We start from the raw sequence: 20,666 nt of genomic DNA on the forward strand, positions 1-20,666 counted from the left end.
GCTAACGACTCGTCCTAATGTTTCGGTATTTGTGTTTAGCTAACGACTCGTCGAGCTCCGTAACACTGACCCATCTTCCTAGTTCGTGAGGATTTGAATGCATCTACTGCGTTTGGGGGCTTGACATTGAAGGGCTCGACACTGTGATAAAACCTGCTGTACATCCCATTCAATAGAAATACAACAGTGGTTTCTATTAGTACCGAACACTTGCACGCCAATTATTTTTTGCTAAGTTTGATTAAGCGCAACATGTTAGGTTCTAAGAGTTTATTTCATATATTTTTTACCACTTCGATGATGGTGATAAAAAAGCTGGTACGAGAACAGAAAAAAAAAATGAATTTTGTGTGCCTTTAAGTAAGCCCTTTTAACATGTCTACACAGTTACAAGTTCAATTAGAGGTTGCTTTTGATCGTTCGACTTTAAAACACGATTATAAAAAAAAAAATCCACTAGAAAATGACTTAAGTATACTTGCGTTTTCAAATAAAAAAATACTTTACTGTTCCTGTACGAAGAATTAATGCTAATGGTATCGCGATTGGTTTGATTGTTTTGGTTTTAAACCTTATTTAATTTACTAAACGTAATGAGCAAAACACGAAGAAAAGAAGCAATATAAGTTGGTTCACATGAAAGTTAAGGATCAAACGGTTATCTCCTGATTATTCAGGGTCTGTTTGATTTCTTTTTTGCAGACCATTTATTTCGTTACTCATTTCACACTATATACAAATGTTAATGGTGGAACACTGGTAATCAGTCGTTATCTACACATGTTAACTGGGATATATTGGAAAAGTGTCTTTACCTACAATTGTTAATGGTAGTGCAATGGTAAACAGTCGTTCTATACAAATGTTGATGGTGGTACACTGGTAAACACGCCTTGTGTACAAATGTTATACAACGTGCCCTTAACACGTTGTGAAACTATTATTTTTTTTTTAAACTCGTCAGAGCGTTTATTAACCAATTAAGCTTTGGACATGCTTTAATTATATCAATGACTCGCTGAGTGAAAAAAAGTTACAACCTCAGCCTTGAAAAGTTATATTACATTAAACTTGTATATTTTTTTAAAAATGTATATGATTTATAAATAAAGCATATAGCAGTACATGATTATCTAATGCACCGTCTATCGTTGTCCGTCTTTGAAACCATGTGAAGGCGTTCTAAAACGTCGGTGTGGTACTGGATACAGATTTAATTACTAGTAATGGTACGATCTGGGCAGTAATAGTAAGTTAAGAAGATTATAAGGCGGCGAGTTTGTCATACATGTATTCAGAAGTATATTATAGTGAATACTTAGTAAGGGAAGAGTATTCTAAGCAGTAGATTTTGGCCCAGTTATTCACTGGGTAAAATGTATCCACTGGATCTATATAAGTTATCCAGTGGATAAATATTTATGCATCGGATGAAGTTTGAACAACTAGGCCTTGAAGTATTATTTCTAGTAATTAAAGGTACTCTAAGCAGTATATTTAAGGATATTCTAAGCAGTTACCAGAAATTGCTCAATGACCAAGGACAAGCTTATCCTGGACCAATTTGCTTACTTGTTTTGATTGTTGTAAGTTTAGATAGGTAGAATATAACAGGTCACCAATGTCATAAACTATCCTATATTAATATTTGGTATGTGTAAATTTCGTTATCGTTTATGTAATGTTAATAAACTTGAAAAAAAAAATGATTTTCGTATCAAGTAAAAGTTTACTAAGGAGGACAAGACAATGTGCATTGTTTGGTCTATATAGATCAAAACAGTCGGTACAAAAGTCCATAATGAAAATTCGGATTTCAGAAAAGTATCTTAGTCTTTTTATTTTTTTATACAATGCAAAGTTGCATTTGATAACAAACATTGCTTTTTATTGTTGAGCATAATCCTATTACACGATCTATGATTTAATCTTATAAGTAGAACACGAAGGAGATAAATGAATTATGACCGAATCTGCAACTCAGCTATATATAGTCATCGATGGTGTCAGGGGAGCTACCAGTAGATTTCTAGAGAGGCCAGGATAAATTTTGTGTCCTTGAATTTGTTTTCAGTATAATTTATGACCTGACTTATATTTTTTTCCCTCTAGCCTGTCCTGGTTTTTTCTTAAAACAAGATCCTGATGTTTTTCTACCACTTACATTTTATTTTACCCAATTGTTCACCCCGGATTTGTATTTAACCATAGAGCATCGTTCTATTTTTGTTTATTTCAAATTTGATTGTAGCCCCTCCTATAAAAATCAAATGATCACTTCCTAATTGGGCTAAAAAAAAATTCAAATTGATAGCTTTTTTTCTATTCGTGCTTTCTGACCGCTGAATATCAATTTTACCTTATTAGTATGTTTTCTTTAGATAGAAAATCGATAGGTTCAAAGTCCAGTATACACGGTATATAGAACGTACTAGACGCTACAGGCACTTGGGGCACTAATGTTTTCATGTTATATCAAAAAGTGGTATAATGTGTTATTTTGTGACATTTTCAAAAATTGGGCCCATAAACTGGGAAAATACGATTTTTAATCAAATTAATCAGAAATAGTTGTTCTGAAGTAAAATAGGGGTTGGGTTGTACTCAACCGTGCTCCAAGTGCCTGTACTTGCTGTGTGGTAATTTACTCAACCGTGCTCCAAGTGCCTGTATTAACCGTGTGGTAATTTACTCAAACGTGCTCCAAGTGCCAGTATTAACCGTGTGGTAATTTACTTAACCATGCTCCAAGTGCCTGTATTAACGGTGTGGTAAGTTATTATTTACCTTGTATTACTGTTAACAACGGTTTTTCTGTATTAATTTTGTTCACAGGCACTACTCCTTATTTTAGCATTGATGTGTGGTATAATCCAAAACATTGTTTAAAATAACATGTTGATATGCTATGCAATGTGCCATGTTATAAATGTCAAGGTCGAATAGTTAAGCAATGATTTAATGTGATTTAAGATTTAAGTGCTTCGTTTGTTTTAAACGCTCCTACATGAATGTTGTCTTATTTTTCAAATAACACAACACCATTTGAAAGTCAAATTATGACTATTACAGATTTATTATTTTACATAAACCACTGAAAACGCTCATGTAAAAGAAGTGATATATCAGCATAGGTATAGTAAGATATCGTTGAGGATGAAGAAAATAATTATACTCTGTACACTATATTTGTCATGTAACTCTTCAAAAAGTGGTGACAGTATACCCTTAACTTGATAATAAAACAAACATAAACATGTATTGATTTCAGTGGTAGTCATTTTTTCCGTCCTCATTTTTCATCCATATAAAACGTAGTTTTGTATAGTTTGTTATATTACCACTAACATCTGTCAATCTGTCGGACTGTTCAAGTTGATAACCAGATCATCTTGAGACGGGAACGGAGTGTTGTGTGTCTTTGTTTTATGTTGCTGTACTGTAGATGACAAAGTTCATTGTGTTGAAGATGGCACTTTTTGTCTTAGATTAAACTGTTTCCTATGTTATTGCATTGTGGATGCTACTCGTCGTCTCAGTAAAGGCTGGAACTCGCTACTTTTATCCTAATTGTTCCGGGTATGTTTGATTACTTCTAGCTTTTTGGCGGAGGTAGCATTTAATGATTACATTCAATATTTCTTATTATAGAAATATGACATAAAAGGTAAATTATAATCTCAAATGCTGGTTGAATGAAAATGTTAAAATCCATGTATCTGTACATGTGCTATCTGTAACGATTTATCTCACTTTTACGTACTTATGTTGTTCTTTAAAAATAGAGTGAAAATGAGGAATATTATTTCCATAATTTTCAAAGAAAGACAGGGGCGTAGCTGCCTATACGCAAATACGCAGTTGCGTACTTTCGGAAAAAGTAACAAAAATAAAAACACATATTTTAAAGATGAAATAAAGGTTATTTATCACATATGCATACCATGAACGTAGTATAGGCTCTGAAAAACTGGCTCCAAAATCGTTAAAATTCAGAAGTTTCCTTCAGGGCTTTGCCTTGCCGGACTCACTGGAAGCCTTGAGCGACCCCCCCCCCCGACCCCTCGCCGTAATTTTGCGTACAACTAAAACAGGCCTACCTACGCCCCTGAAAGATACTATTGATTCACATAATGTAACAATTAGAGTTTGTTCAGAAGTGTTTCAGGTTGTGCCGAAGCATAAGATTTATAGTACTTATTCAGCATTAACCATCTGTATCGCTTTCTGTATAGATTTTAAAGTAGGACACACTCGGGAATTTAACGGATCGAAAGTTAAACAAGGTTGATCGAAATCAGGAATGTAAAAGTCATCATCTAGCACCTGACCTTGGAAAGTACGACATTAGATGCATCGTTGACATTTGTAGGTTTTCGAAACCATATAAAAACTTCAGAGGCGTCAATTAGATATTGGATAAAGATATGGATGAATATTAGGACACAAGGTGTTTACTGGTTAAGTTAGGAGTTGGATACATTTTCGTATGGTGAGTTTAAATGTTTTGTACCGAATTTACTCGAGTTGCAAGTAATATATTTGATTCGCTAGTGTAGATTAAGTGCTTCCTTGTGAACGGTGCTTCTGTGTACTGCAATATCATTATTTAAGTGGGAAATGCTACAATATAATACTTAATAAACGTAATGTATGTCATTCTATCTTCATGGGTCACATATCTTATTGAAACCCATGCAAAAGAGCGGATGAATGAGTGCATAGTTGGTCAAGGTCATTTATGCTTTAAACCTGTATATAAACATGTATTTACTGTAGTGTATTATAATATAAAGTATATGACAGGTCACCAACTTGTGATAGCATCGTTTTTATCGATCGTTATTATGTGTAAGATTCACATGATTCTCTTGATAGTGTTATTGACCTAGGGATGAAATTAAACCTATTCAGTGACTATAGGTTGACTAGGTATTTTTTTTTTCAGTGTAAACAAGGGAAGAAAAATACACAGGGATAAAAAAATAAAACATTTAAATTTGAGTCTTACTAATGCTTTGACTGGTAATATGAAAAGTAAACATTAACGACGAACAAAATAAAAGTTTACACCGATTTGACAACGAATTCTTGAACTCTTTCATTTTTTGTTATTTAAAAAATTAAATTTTATGTTGACATGTTTTTATTTTGGTCGATATTTACAAATTATTGAAACTGAATGTAAAAAACTGAATGTGTAAAAAAAAAAAACATTTCCATCATTCTAGAGACGCATGAAAAGTAAAACATAATATAGTCTCAGACGAGTGCAACACCAGTGTGATGCATCGTTGGTTTTTATATTGCAGCTTATGTAGATATAATATTTAGTATGCCTTCTCTCTTCTTATCCAATATCCTTGCAATAGAAACTTCGTTCTGGTTGAACTGTATAATGTTGTAATATCATCGAAATTTAATTACCTGGTCTTAACGTAGGACTTACTAAAGGAATAACACCTCTTGCTATGTAAAAAAAGGTAAGTATTTGAAATTAACATTGCTTAAGTACTATCATTTCAAGACCATTATATCGAGTTAAAGATTCCTAGGAATGTGATGAAAAGAATTTACAAAACTATAGAACACAATGAGAAGACTTTTTCTCCTAGAATGCAGTAACAATGTTCTGACGAAGTATAAATTGCGAGAAAAAATGGTCTAGTAATGTACAAATTTATTGGGGATGAAACTTTAATAAAAACCGAAAATGAAAACAATTTAAAACTAACTTCAGTACGTGAATACAAATTAGCGAAATATTTTCGGTCGGTAACCCCTTTTTATTGGAGAAAGGTCATATTTTATATGTAAAATTGACAAAACTGGCAAATAATGTCCTAGCACCCCCTTTTTCCGAGAAACCTCGGCTGGCATCCCCTGTTCAAAGTGTCCAGATCCGGCCCTGTATATGTATACATAGTTATACATCGAAAATTACAACAAAGGCGTTTTAGATGAGTGGAAATTGGGATGTCTACTTTTTAAGTAAAAGCAAGCTCGAGAAAATATTCAAAAGTTTAGAAAAATGATCAAGAGTAACAGATGTTTGACTTATGCATGTCTTTTAAATCTGCAAATAAATATTAATAACACACGTGAATAAAAGATGAAATTGCTACCACAGCTTTTTTAGTCCATTCTCTTCAAATAATTTAAAAGTAGCACTCGGATGCATATATCCATACAACCGATACCACAGAGTTATACATAAAATAAATAACCCTCTTAAGATTAAAGAACGAGATGTTGAATAATTTCCGTACTTAGTACCGCAATAATCATTCTTAGTGGCTCAGTCACGCTTAAATGTCTAGTTCTGTTGCGTCATCATGAAGGACCTTATGATGTTATGAATAATTAAGTATTAATGCTGAATTGTATTCCTGAGGTCATCATTTAATCATTTTAAGTTATCCGATTTATTCAAACATCGAAATGTTCCTAAGTACATTGTACTGAGGTCAAGATATTTAAACAATGGGACAAAGACCTTAAATATGTATGTTTGTCTGTACTGTTATCTATGACAATTATAAAGTACGTCAACAAATTTAATTAAAAACCATTTTACCCGACTTGAGAAATAAAATAAATAGAATGAAAAGAGCAGATTTGTATTTACCGGAAACGATTCTCCATAATTGCTTCCGTATATCCTATACAATAATGGTAAGTCGAATTTTATATAGAGTCCACGATTAACAAAGGGGTATCATGGTGTCTTTTGGGAAACAAATATTTTAATGGAAATAAAAAATAAATTTTGTTAAAAAGTAATTGTTAAGTTAATGTGTTTCTCTTAAAAGTTAAATAGAATGACACATTGTGTTGCCAAGTCATCAATGAATCTTTTTTCTAATATCATAAAATGTCGAATGCAATGCCCGGGTCATTTACTGCATTCCATACTGACAATTCTTGGACTGATAAATTTGAATACCATTTTCCGATATGACATGAAATAAAATTCTGTCCTGTTCTGTTGAATCTAAATTTCAATTGAAATGAACAAATTTAGCAAGAAAGGTAAAATGCACAAATGCCGGCAGTAGAAATGAATTTTACCGCGTGAATTTTACGCACAATACTTTGTTGTCATTAGCAATACATCATAATACGGCTGATCATATGTACCAGTATTAATCTTCTTTATTTATGATAGTTTCACTTTTTACAAATAACTACCACCCAATAACTGGTTTATTAATACATCAATCGTAATCTGTATCTATTTCAGTGTGAAAACCGTGGTCCTCTTATCTACTATGTACTGCACCTATTGATATTTAATGGTGATAGCCCTAAGATACTCAGTAATTTATATCTATTTTAAACTACTGCCTAATTTGGTGCACTGGTATAAAAAAAAAACCAAGGGTTAATGGTGCCCTAAATTTAGGACATCGGAAATCGGATGGTATAATTAACGCAGAGATTTGATGTTTCCATAAACGATGTTAAAGGAGCTGAATGGCCTGTATTATGACACATTAACTAACACCCGTCTAATGTATTGTTGATTTTTTATAACTATACATATTTTATTTTAGAAAGGATTATATTACCATTGGTGTATCTAACTGGAAACAGACTACTATGCAATATTGTATTAATAACAAAAGCATGATTAATATTAAACTGTAAATGTAGACTTTAAAAACGATGACTAAGAACGAAGAGGAAAATGATTATGGAGATGAAATAGACTATGAAGATATCCCTACTCCCCCCGACGGGGGTTGGGGATGGATGGTGACATTGGCTTCACTTATCATTAACTTCATTGTAGACGGGATAGGATATGCCTTTGGAGTGCTATTGCCAATGTTTGCTGAACATTTCGGAGAAAGCAAAGGAAAAGCTTCTTTGGTTGGATCCCTGCTGTTTGGAATATATCTCTGTTCAGGTAAAGTACCGAAGTAAGCAATTCAGATACCTTCATGGAAAATAAATTTGAAAATGCGTTCGAAAAAAGACGTAAACTTTACACAAAAAGAAAACGAAGACCACAAGCATGATCCTTGAAAATTAATAAATTAATACACCATAAGTAACTTACTAAACCTCTTATAAAAAGAAAAACAAAACTCATTTGCCAACATAGGTAGAACAGGCCCTTAAAAGGCTGGGAAGTCACAGTTGAATAAAAAAACGAGTTTAATAGGGCCTATTTTTTCAATGGGGTGCGATCTTACTCCTCGCACCCCCTATTTACGGGCCCGTCGAATGTACGGCCAATTGCAATATATGTATTAGGAGAAACCCTCGAAAAGAAAAAAAAAACGCTCGCTGGAGTGTTGCTCTTGATTGCGTCTAGTATGATTGTATACGACAATTAGAACTTTTTGATCACGTTTTAAAATCTTACGGAATTATTTACCAATTTTTTTACCAATATATATATATACATATACACATACACACACAGGTTACTTCAGTTATATACATATACACACAGGTTACTTCAGTTATCATCTCACGTTTCGTCACTAACTATGCACGTAGGCATTAGAAAAAAGTGCTATATGCATTGAACAATATTCAACGTGCACTGGCTTGATAATTAAAACTGTTAGTCCTTTGAATGTGTGAACTTTGTACCCATAACTCTAATTCTGTATGTAAATGCACCTAAATATTTCTATAACTCGTTTTCTTTCTCATTTTTAAAGATACTAAAAAGTAAATACAGAACCAAGTATTTAAAGTGTTTTTGGTTTTATTACAGGCCCAATAGCCAGTGGTTTGGTGAACAAGTTTGGATGTCGAGCTGTGACTATTACTGGAAGTTTGGTGGCGTCAGCTGGTTTCCTGTTGGGCTCATTTTCACCAAATTTAGATATACTTATTCTTACATACGGTGGACTTGGAGGTACATAACAAAAGCTGGTAATGAGTTGGTTAATCTAGAATGAGAGCCTCCGCTTTGTTTGTCATAACCTTTCTGTTTATCAAATGAAAAAAAAAAAAAACAATATGAGTAGTGCACAAAATTGAAACATCAAAGGTCGGCTAAAGTAAATCAAAGTGCTGAGGCACTGAGTCAAGGAAGACCTCAAAGTAATCAAAAATATTCATGTAACCAAATTGTAAGCTATATAAACAGATAAAAACTTAGTCCTTTTAAAGAATAACCATTTGTTTAACGCTGTGTATATTTATACAGTTTGTTTATCAATATATATTTTTGAATCTTCTTTTGTATTATTGCTTTTGGTATTCCTGGCTGTACATGTACGTTGATGTCCTCAAATTTCCTAAAACAATAATCAGCATTTCTTACAAAATATGAATTCCACCGAGAATCACTGAGTATCAATATTCGATGAATTTTCAAAGTAAGAATGGATCCACCTTGAAATTTCGGTTTGGAGATGCATGTAGTAGAAATGTATCCTGCAGACTGTAGGAAGTTGAACAAAGGCCTAATCTCAAAGGAGCAATGAGCGAACAAAAACTTTTCCTTGTTTGTGCTCACTTTGATGTAGATTTTTTTTTTGTAATAAATTTAAACTAAAATTTCTCCTTGTCATTGTTGTCTAGATTAGGCTAAGGGTTTAACTCGTCGAAACTGTGCACGTATTTACAATAAATGATTACCTTTTTCTAGGAATTTTTCATTTCAAACAAGGATAAAAACTCTTGTTGTAAAAATTACTATGCAATTTAAAGATCATTAAACTAAAAACAACTTTGTAGCTTATATATTTGAGCAATTTAAGATTCCAATTTTGAGTTGGAAAGTCAATGGTATAGAGATGAAGTGAATACAGGGAATATATGTCTTAATCACACATGCACTTTGAGTATATAAATCCATCTTTTTTTCTCTCCAAAACAAAAAGTTACTAGTGAACCCATACCCCATGAGTACCACTTTTTTTTTATGATGAATCACTATTGCTGAGTGTTTTATACCTGCCTGCCTTCAATAATGTATGTGCATTTTTTTTTCTCACTTTTTTCTGCATGATTGTTTCACAAATATGTATACGATTATAATACAAGTACCTCTTATGTTTTGCAAATATATAAGTGCTAAAAAATCAGGCTTCATATTTTTATAGTTTTTTGATTAAGAGATGTTGACATATACATTAATAGCTGCTTCATGCTACACATACATGTACCAGCTTTTGAGAATCATGAACTTTGTTTCATCCTTAAATAGTGTCCCAGCACAGAAATGGTCTGTTTTACTTTTGCTTTCTTCTCACTTCATCTAGTGAAACTTATAAGTGATAACCACTGAAAAGAAATCAAGAAAAAAATCACAGCAGTGTCCGATATATGCAAAATGTTACAATGTAAATTCATGAGAATATACATGTATTTTAACCATATGATATGGAGAAACCTCCTTTTGTTGGGAAATATTGTTATATGTACATATAATTTTGTGGAAATCAGGCAAAAATAAAGGTTGGGTGGTTGTAACAATCCCAGGTTTTTACTGGTTTTTAAACCACCTGGTCAATATTCCCACAGTGATCTATACTGGTCAATTAAAAATTTGCAAACAATATTTCTGTCATTATTTATAGTTTTTGTCCTACATTAAAAAAAAATTAATATTCTATGTATCTATTATATATTTCAGTGTTCTTAGATTTTATTCTTTTAATATCTCTATCAGCTATATTAATTAAGAAAACATTTCTTTCTCTAAAATAATTCAAATTTATCTGAAATAACATAATAAACTTTACAAAAATGTACAGTGTATTTCATGAGCATATCTTTGTTTCAATATTAATAACAAGTAACATACATGTAAGTAAGAGTAGAACAGGTTACATTTCACCTGTCATTGTTAAAACAACATCCCCTTATAACCAGATAGGTCATAAAAAGTGGTTTGAAGTGATGAGTTTAAAACAATAAATTAAAGTCATTTATTTATCAGACAAAAACCTTCTAAATACAGAAAATGGAAAGCTTGCTATGGGTATTGTTTAGGGTTTCTTCCATGTATGATTTTAGCTACCTGCTGATTTATAATGATGTTTGGATTCTCATTTCAAAATTTCTGGATCACTCCCTGAATGTTTATTTATCTATGAGCAATTAATGTCACATTGTAAAGTAAAAACAAATTGGATACTTGTATTACTATGTTACAAATATCATGATTTCATGTATGAAATCTTTAAATGATACTGTACTGCATATGCCAGTAACCATAGTTACAGTACATGCACTTATATTTGTGCAGTTTTCAGTGTAAATTTCTTGTTCACAGACATACAAATGTTAACTGCAAATTTTGCTAAGAAATAGAACTACACTGTTCTACACTAGCACTAAAAACAGTATACCTATCACCAGTTTCGAAAATTTTAAACAACTGTGTACATACAAAGTATATGAATAAATAATGTATACCTTTAACATTTACCTAGTACGTTGTACATGTAAGAATGCACATGTACATGGTATTACTATTTCTTTAAATTTCATACTGAATAGTACATGCCAAAATCTGTATCAACAGGAGACTCCTATATCAACTCAAGGGCCACTGGCCCGCAGGGTGATATAGGTCGAGGGTTGATACTGCATATCAAACCGATTTTGCATGTCATGTTCATTCTTTCTTATATTTAATCTATACAAAATGTACTTCAATTGTGTTCTGTGCAAGGTGTGATATATTATGATATGCAATATATGTCTAGGGGTGTGATAATAGGGTATGCCATATAGGTCTATGGATGTGATTTAGAGAATGCGATAAAGGTCCATGGGTGTGATACATAGTATGTGATACAGGTCTAGGCGTGTGATATAAGGTGTGCAATATATGTCTGTGGGTGTGATGTATAGGTACTTGAAATGGAATTGGGTGTGTGATATACGGTATGCGATATAGGTCTAGGGGTGTGATATACAGAAGGCAATAAAAGTCTGGGGTGTGATATAGAATGCAATGTAGATCTAGGGTGTGATATGAAATGCAATATAGATCTAGGTGTGTGATATGGAATGCAATAGAGGTCTAGGGGTGTGATATGCGGTATGCAAGATAGGTCTAGCGGTGTGGTATACAGTATGAGATATGTCTAGGGGTGTGATATACAGTATGTGATACAGGTCTAGGGTGTGTGATATAGGGTATGCGATATAGGTCTGTGGGCATGATATAGGGTATGCAATAAAAGTCTATGGTCGGTGTGGAAGTTTGGATTTTAGGAACATGTACAAGTGTATGTGTAATGTCATGGCTCATGTGTCCACTCGCGTCCCAAGGTCATAATTTACTTTATTTCACTGGATACCCTTCCTTTTTGATAGTTCAAGATTACCTAATGAATGTGATGAATATGCCACATGACCTCCTTTCATCCTTACCGTTGAAACAGAGACATTGTTTATATCCCTGCTTTGAAATCATAATAATTTAACAAGTCTGTTTATTTTCTGTTTTAAATACTTCATTGTTTGCTACATATATGTACATGTGTGTTTACCATTTTGTTTTATTTATGTACATGTACATCTAGTAATTATATATATACACAGTGCTTGCATTTTATATACAGAAGTTAAATTCTTGGGATCAAATTAATCACACATGAAAGTTTCCAATAAAAAGGAGGGGTGTCAACCCTAAGCACCCTCCCCTGGATCCGCCACTGTAATCTATACTTACTACACAAAAAGCGTACATTGCAGCTCCGAAAATCTGTCATTAGAAGCTCCCGACATCTTCATTAAAAAGGTCAGATCGAGAGAAAAGAAAAAAATAGCAAACCTCGATTGAGCTTCTTTGGGTCAATTTGACAAAATAGTTCAGCTCTCTGCGTCGAAATTTAAATAGTTAATATCATATAATCATTGAAATCTTGCAATTCTACACATAAGCCTTAATATCGTTATACCCCCATGTCGTACGTAAAGTAAACATCACATACATGTATTTGACATGGAGTATGATCGACGGCGGAGCGATATCTTAATGCAAACTTTGCAAGGAGGATAACCCGCGGAGTGTTGTTTTGGTAGTTATATGTTAAAATGTCTACCATGGTTACGTAATTTGGTTGCCGACGATCTCTAAGTCAAGTTCAGTCTATAAATAGACTTCCTTGACACAAAGGTGGGGGGCCAACCCCAAGCACCCTCTTCTGGATTCACCACTGTAATCTACACTTACTACACAAAAAGTGTACATTGCAGCTCCGAAAATCCGTCATTAGAAGCTCCTGACATCCTCATTAAAAGGGTCAGATCGAGAGAAATAAATTGGCAAATCTCGATTCAGCTTTCCTCCCTGCTAAATTCGGGTCAATTTGACAACATTGTCCAGCTCTCTGCGTCAAAATTTAAATAGTTAATATCATATAATCATAGAGTTCTTGCAGTTCTACACATCAGCCTTAATATCGTTATACCCCCATGTCGTACGTAAAGTAAACATCACACATTTGACATGGAATATGATCGGCGGCGGAGCGATATCTTAATGCAAACTTTGATAGGAGAATTACTCGCGGAGTATTATTTTGATAGTTATATGTTGAAATGTCTACCCTGGTTACGCAATTCGGTTGCCGACGACCCCTAAGTCAAGTTCAGTCTATAGACTTCCTTGACAAAAATCTATGAGATAGTTGATGAGTACATTTTGTGTGTTGATGAGTACAATTTATGTGTTGATGAGTACAATTTATGTGTTTGAAAAAAGGAAGAAAATTTACCACTACTACTACACTTTTATGAAGTTAAGCTTAACCAGAAATTATGTATTTTGAAAGTGTAGTTCTGCAAACCTACACAAAGCATTAAAAGCAAACGTTTGATTTGCCGTAGATATCAACTTTCTCAAATATTTCATTAATCGAAAAAATATAATTTCAATTTTTTTAAATTTTTGTTCAACCACAATATCTTATTGTACATTGTATATAAACAGGTCTAGGGTTTGGACTGATGTACCTGCCTTCTATAGTGTCCGTTGGTTTTTATTTTGAGAAGAGAAGGGCATTGGCCACAGGTATTGCCATGTGCGGATCTGGTATAGGAACTTTCATATTCTCGCCACTTAATGACTTCTTATTGGAGAAATACGGCTGGCAAAACCTTCTATTTATACAGTCAGGAATCATTCTGAATGGAATCATTTGCGGAATGCTGATGCGTCCGTTAGAAGCTAAACCAAGGAAAAAAACTAAAAATAAATCGAAGACAAGTAAAACGCGCGAACATGTAATTAAACGACCCCGTGCTGATTCGGAACCCGTGGGAGAAGAAGTTTTAACGAAACTGCTGGACAATCAAACTACAGAAAAACTCGGCAAGAATAAGAAACGTTCTATCCCCGAAATCACGCTCATTCATGAAAATGGGAATGACAATGGACTTAACGGTTTAAGCGAGGCAATTATCATTAAGGAAATAACGCCGACGACTAGAGATCGAACAAACAAACTAACGGTCCCGGCAAGGTCTATGATTTCACGGCCTATGTATCGGAAGGATATATTCTACAGTGGAAGTATAGACCACATTCCACAGTATAGGTCCTCGCCGGATATGAAAACATATATTGCCAGTATAACATCAATTCCCGGGGTTACAGAAGAAGATAAACCTTCGGTATGGGACAAGTGCACGTGTTTGCCAAAAACGGTGACAGACATTTTGAAAGAAATGTTAGACTTTTCATTGATGCTAAAATTTTCATTTTTTATGCTATTTCTGGGAAATGTTTTTGTGTGCACGGGATATTTTATTCCATTTAGCTATATTGTTGATAGGGCAGTTCAGCTCAACATTTCCAGCACAAACGCTGCCTTCTTGATCTCAATAATGGGTGAGTATGTTCCAAAATTACTGACAACAAAGTCCTGAAGCAGAACATTTATATTTTAAAAGTTGAATAAGAAAACTGTACGTCATATATCTTGTCAACGGATGAAATGCTCCAAGAATACTATTAATGACAAAACACACATTATGATAAACCCATGAGTACTGTAAATTCAATACTGCGTAAAAGATCTCATCCAAACTCTATATATTTTTTGCTTATTTCAGGCATAACCAACACTGTAGGTAGAGTGCTGTGTGGATTTCTGGCTGATCTCAGTTTTGTCGATCCATTAAAACTCAATAATGTGATATTACTGGTCAGTACATGTGCACTTTTCGTAGAGCCATTCTGTACGACGTACACCTCCTTAATAATTTTCTCTCTGGTCTACGGGTTGTGTATTGGTAGGTATATCAATTAGATTTAATATACATCATGTGTAATTATTAGATGATAATTACAACATATCAACGAAGCATTTCTTTGAGAATAACATGTTTAGTCGGCTTTTTCAGAAATCCAAATATTGCAATGATCTACCAAATCCGATCACCAAAAGAATTATAAGTCTTTTCAGACAAAAATCATTTAACCTGGCTAATCCAGCAATACTAGATGATGTCTGGCAGGCAATTTTCTGACTTGGTACCATTCCCCATGGGCTATTGAGAAACGGAATCCCAACCTCTTACATTGTAGGAGTATTAACCCAACCACAGCCATCATCTGTTATCAGCGAGTTCTGTGCAAAAGCGTGATACGTCATATTTCATTTTTTGAAACGGCATTACAAAGGTTGATTAAAGATTTAAAGAAAGCAATAAAAACATCAAAACTAAACTACCGACACTGAAAACGTTTTCGAACTAAATTTCAGCTGCTTATATCTCGCTGACCTCACCAATCATATGCGACTTACTAGGAATAGGTAAATTATCAAATGCATTTGGTCTGCTGGTGCTAGCTCGCGGTATGTCAGGAAGTTTTGGACCTCCATTAGCTGGTAAGGTTATAATGCGTGCATATGTTTCTTGTTTACACACGAGTAAAAAATTATGTTTAGTTGTATAGATGCAGCCAGTTCCTTGAATGCAAAGACTCTAAATTTTCAAAATACGAAGTGTACTTAGAAAGAAGGTTATGAGAAACGAATACTAAAAATAAATCAACAAAACTTCAAATCGGAAATCGAATCACAGAAAACATATGCCTAAAGCTAGCTCGAACTAAAAACCTCCGCTGATTCATAGTATATAAACATGTAATAGCGCTATGAATACTACAATGATATTGACAGGAAATCAGCTTAATAACAGGTAGTTTTATTTGGTTTTATTTTTGTACAATAAAATATTAGTTGTTTGTATCGCGGTTTGTTTGTACAAAAATGTCACATTTTCAACAAAAAAACTAATTTCAAAGCACCACGTATTTTTGCATTTTTCTTAGATCACAGATCTAGAATATAAAAAACAGCATATTGTAGCGTTGGTAAATGTGTTTCTATAGAAATTCCTCCCTGTTTAATTAAGAATAAATATTTTTTCAAAGATTTTTGTCTTTATATAAATTGCATTCATGGTAGAAATAAGGCATTTTGTCTAGAGATTTTGGTGAAAAATAGGGATATTTAAACAGGTAATCCGAATCCAAGGGAATATTCACATTGACAAAAACCAAGCTCTAGACAGCTACAGAGGTGTGTTTTTCTCTCTTACCAACCTCTGCTGACAAGCATTTCAAAATTATCGGACATTATTCAGATCGAACGGAAAACATCGATTATTTACAATCATTCAATTTTTCTCGACTGAAATGGACGATTCTTGCATTTTTGACATTTTAGGTGCAGTCTATCGGTCAACACAGACGTACGATGCCTCGTTCTACCTTGGGGGAGGAATGTACCTAGCTGGTGCTCTGTGTCACATGGTCTTACACTTACCTTGTGTAGAACGTGTACACATAAATAAAGAGAAGGAAATTGATACTCCAAGCCCTCACGCTTGATGTACATGCCTTCATCTTTGATCAATCACAGGTATTGGATGACTGAATCTCCATCATGCTTTCAATAGTTTAGTTACAATGTGAAACGAGTCGTTTTTTTTCTGGCTGGTAAATTTTTTTTCATGAAGCAAAAAATAATAGTGACATTCACATTTTATGTAATGTAATTGTATATAATCAAAATTCAATTCATTATCAAGAAAATCTGTGAATAAGATGACTTGGATATGAATGGAGAAGCTGTTATATGAGCACTAACTACATATAAGGAATATCGCATATGTGTAAAATAAATAGTTCTCATAAAGGAAATAAACGTTTTAAGTAACATTTGTTGAAGTATTTACTGCTGTGAAATATTCATGTTCCTTGAAGTAAAATGGAAAATCATAAGTAGAGAAACGTCATATTGAAAGAAAGTTAACACAAATAAAAACATAAACGAATATCGCGTTGTATACAAAAACTGTGATCATTGACTATGTTCAACGGCAGGATATGCTAGCATCCTTGCTTTGATTTTCGAAACAAAACCGTCGTTCCAATGATTCAAATTGGTGATTTATTGGAAAAGTACTGGATTCCAAATTAAAAAAAAAACAAACAAGAAAACAAAAAAGAAGAACCCTCCCCCCCCCCCAAAAAAAGAAACAAACAACCAAGCACACAAATTAGACGAAATAATCATGATGAAAAGGGACACAACGCATACACCTACATTTTTTAAAGTGAAAGTGAATGATTAGTACGAGGAACAGGATATTCAAAATTCGGGGACAAAGTCAAAGACCACAAACAAACCCCGATTAACTAAAATAATATACACAGTAAAAATGAAAAAAACAAACAAACAGAACAAAATGGGCAACTCCACTGTGAACTAGTTTCTAAAAATAACCACCGTAGTTGCATTTGAGTTAAAACGGAATAAGCAAACAGCGACATTATGAATAAATATGTTTGGCCACATCGTAACGCTCATCGAATTCGTGACGATTGACATGCACACAGACACGATAATGTTGTGCTTTAACATTTTTTACAGGAGGTACTTTTTATTTCGTAGGCATTTTCGAAGAGAAAAATTCTGAACCGCAAAAAAATCAAGCCGCAGAAAATTAAATGGGTCGGGTCTAAGTATAAAAATTAAAATATCATACAAAAAATGAAAAAATCTAGTTAGCTGTAAAACATTGTTTAGAAAGTATCAAGTATAAACATTTATTTAAAACTTGATCTAGTCATATCAGGAACACATTTTTGAACAAGAAAAGTGGCAACATTATTTAATGCAGAAAATGTTTATCACATATTGTCTTCTATACACAAATTTCTTAATCTCATACGTGTCCAATATTTCAATGTAAGAAAACATATCCCATTTTGTCATCCCAATGAGTTTTTGTAGTATTACAATGAAGGACAGGTGTCTTGTACTATTCAGTTACGGATCCCGGGATAGGTTACGTCCAGGAGTTAGACCTCCCTCTTGTTTGAAAAGTTTGTATGTTATTTGTAAAAAAAATGGACAACCCCCATCTACATGTTTTTTTCAATCCGTACCCTTTATACTTGATGTAAGTTTGTATTAACTTTCTACTTGTAGAATACTAACTTTTTAAGATTAGAACTATTTGTTGTATCTCCGTCTGAGCTGTACGTAATCGTCTTAGATTATATTAGGGCATTGGTTGGATTATATTAGGGCATTACTCTTTGTAAGACGTAAACCGTTAAATCTAAAAGTCATTGATCTATGAAAAAAAAATATAATTAAATTATATTAAAATTGATCAGATAAGCACAATTTTATTTAAAGTAAAAATTACTCTAGTAACACATTACAAAATTTTTGTTTCAACGACTCTCTAGATTTGCGTCAAAACCATAAATAGGCTTCTTTAATTCATTTGTTTTCACTTGTCCGCTTTCGATTGAGTTTCTAACTAGGTAAGGTAATCATTATGTCTCTCCCCTTCTTTGGTGGGGAGATATACGTGTATTTTTATTGACCTGTCCGTCTGTCTGTCAACCACACTTTTGTAAAGGCAATTCCTCGGAAACTATTGCACCAAATTTCGTGAAACTGTAGGTATTTGGAACATGATACGCTGTTGTGAATTTACCTTGAATTTATGATCCAACGAATTTTGTGGGGGATTTACATTAAAGTGAATCTGGCCGTCAATACCAGCCTGCATGGAAGCTAGCCGTCCATAATATTCATGAGCGGCGCGTTCAAAATTTGGATTAAGTTATCCATATAATGAAAACGTTAAATAGGAATAGAAATAAGTAGATTTTCTAAATATTGTTATATTTTTTGTCTTCAAAAATACTATCAATGACGGGACGAGTCCAGAAGTTTTGTAAAAGGAGGTTCTAGATGGTTTCCCGAAAAAGGGGGGGGGTTCCAGGCTATTTGTTCATTTTTGGCGAAATTTAGCACGGAATTAACAAAATTCTTCAATAAAAAGGGGATTCGGCTCCGTCCTGTGGATCTACTATTGACCATAAGATTTAATTTCCCTTGTTTTGGTTACTCATCTTAATACAAATTAAGTGTATTAATAAAGTCCGATTTAGAATCAAAAATCCATGTACGTGTTCAAATTGATATTCATAGAAGTATGTACAATGTACATGTAAACTGAATTAGTGCTTTATATAAAATTAGATATTCATATAGAAAGCGGTAACTTGTAAATTAAAATTAACTTGATGATTCATTTAAGATAGCAAACGAATGTCGAACAAAGATATTTATAAAATGTAAATTCCTTACAATAATCCACAAATCCTTGTGGATATTTAGAGCTTCAAGATTGATTCACGATTGATTGTATTCTTAACTTAGAGTTTAGTAAACAATTATTAATTACCATTTAAATAGTACTGAGTTTGTTTTTGATGAAAAGTTTTTCATTCAATAACACAGTCTTTATACGAAGAAATAAAATACTATGTATTTTGCAAATTGTTTATAAATCGTAAACAAAGTCAAACTAATAATCTATTGTTACTGCATTATCCTAATTAAATACGTATTCGAAAAATGAGGTTTGGTATTATCCTTCTCCGCGCAGTACTTTTCATGTACTTCGAATAAAATCCATATTTATAACTATATTTTTTAAATGTAGTTGACCTTCTCTAATTCGTTGCGCAGATTTATCAGAAAAAAATAAGAAAACTTAACAGAAGTACGAATACAAAAAAATTAAACGAAAAAAAATTACATTAGAAAAATCAATATGATTTCACTCTTTTACGGAAAACCTAAAAGAAGTAATTACAAATCCGATTAAAACAAATCCAAAAAGTTTTCAAAAACAGGTAATATTTGTACTAACTTCGGTGTGGGTGGCAGGGACCAAGGTCATTATGGATGGACTAATGGGCCTTGGTCCAAGCCACCGATACCAAAGTTGGTACGTAAGTGGTAGGGGCCCCTACTTAAAATTTTCTCAACGGCAGAGGAAGATATTGAACTTCCCAATATTTTGTGAATCGATAGTCACTAATTATACCTAAAATCTCATTGCTGTCCCAAGATGGGCTAATGAACTTAGGTCCCAGCCATCGACACCAATTTAATACAAAAGTGGTAAAGGGGGGCCTTTTAAAAATGTTTTCAAGGACAGAGCAAGAAATGGAATTCTCAATATGATGGGAATCTATAGTCCTTATGTAGGCCTAAAATATCATTCCAGTACCAAGATGAACTAATGGGCCATGGGCCAGCCATCGACACCAATATTGGTACATAAGTGGGAAAGGGTGGCCCTATTAAAAATTTTCTAAACGACATAGAAAGATATGGAAATTCCTAATA

The 20,666-nt window shown here is 33.4% G+C and overlaps 1 protein-coding gene across 14 annotated transcripts; it reads left to right on the top strand.

Annotated features, from left to right (window-relative positions):
- Positions 1-2,395: 2,395 nt before the first annotated feature.
- LOC148616370 (monocarboxylate transporter 14-like) lies at positions 2,396-17,161 on the top strand. Of its 14 annotated transcripts, none has more exons than XM_088583332.1 (8): positions 2,398-2,771; positions 4,236-4,492; positions 7,557-7,925; positions 8,735-8,895; positions 13,922-14,821; positions 15,046-15,225; positions 15,699-15,824; positions 16,668-17,161. In XM_088583332.1, the coding sequence occupies exons 3-8, from the start codon at positions 7,669-7,671 to the stop codon at positions 16,829-16,831; spliced, it is 1,788 nt and encodes a 595-aa protein (XP_088439458.1). In that variant the 5' UTR covers positions 2,398-2,771; positions 4,236-4,492; positions 7,557-7,668; the 3' UTR covers positions 16,832-17,161. The 14 variants fall into 14 exon arrangements, with proteins under 14 accessions (XP_088439466.1, XP_088439458.1, XP_088439470.1 ...); XM_088583344.1 differs by having other exon boundaries at positions 7,796-7,925; XM_088583342.1 differs by having other exon boundaries at positions 2,399-2,771; positions 7,796-7,925; positions 8,735-8,878.
- Positions 17,162-20,666: the final 3,505 nt, after the last annotated feature.

The sequence above is a fragment of the Perna viridis genome, chromosome 5 (genome assembly GCF_037379345.1).
Source record: "Perna viridis isolate PV_CMFRI_1.1 ecotype Kerala chromosome 5, ASM3737934v1, whole genome shotgun sequence".
Lineage (NCBI taxonomy): Eukaryota > Metazoa > Mollusca > Bivalvia > Mytilida > Mytilidae > Perna > Perna viridis.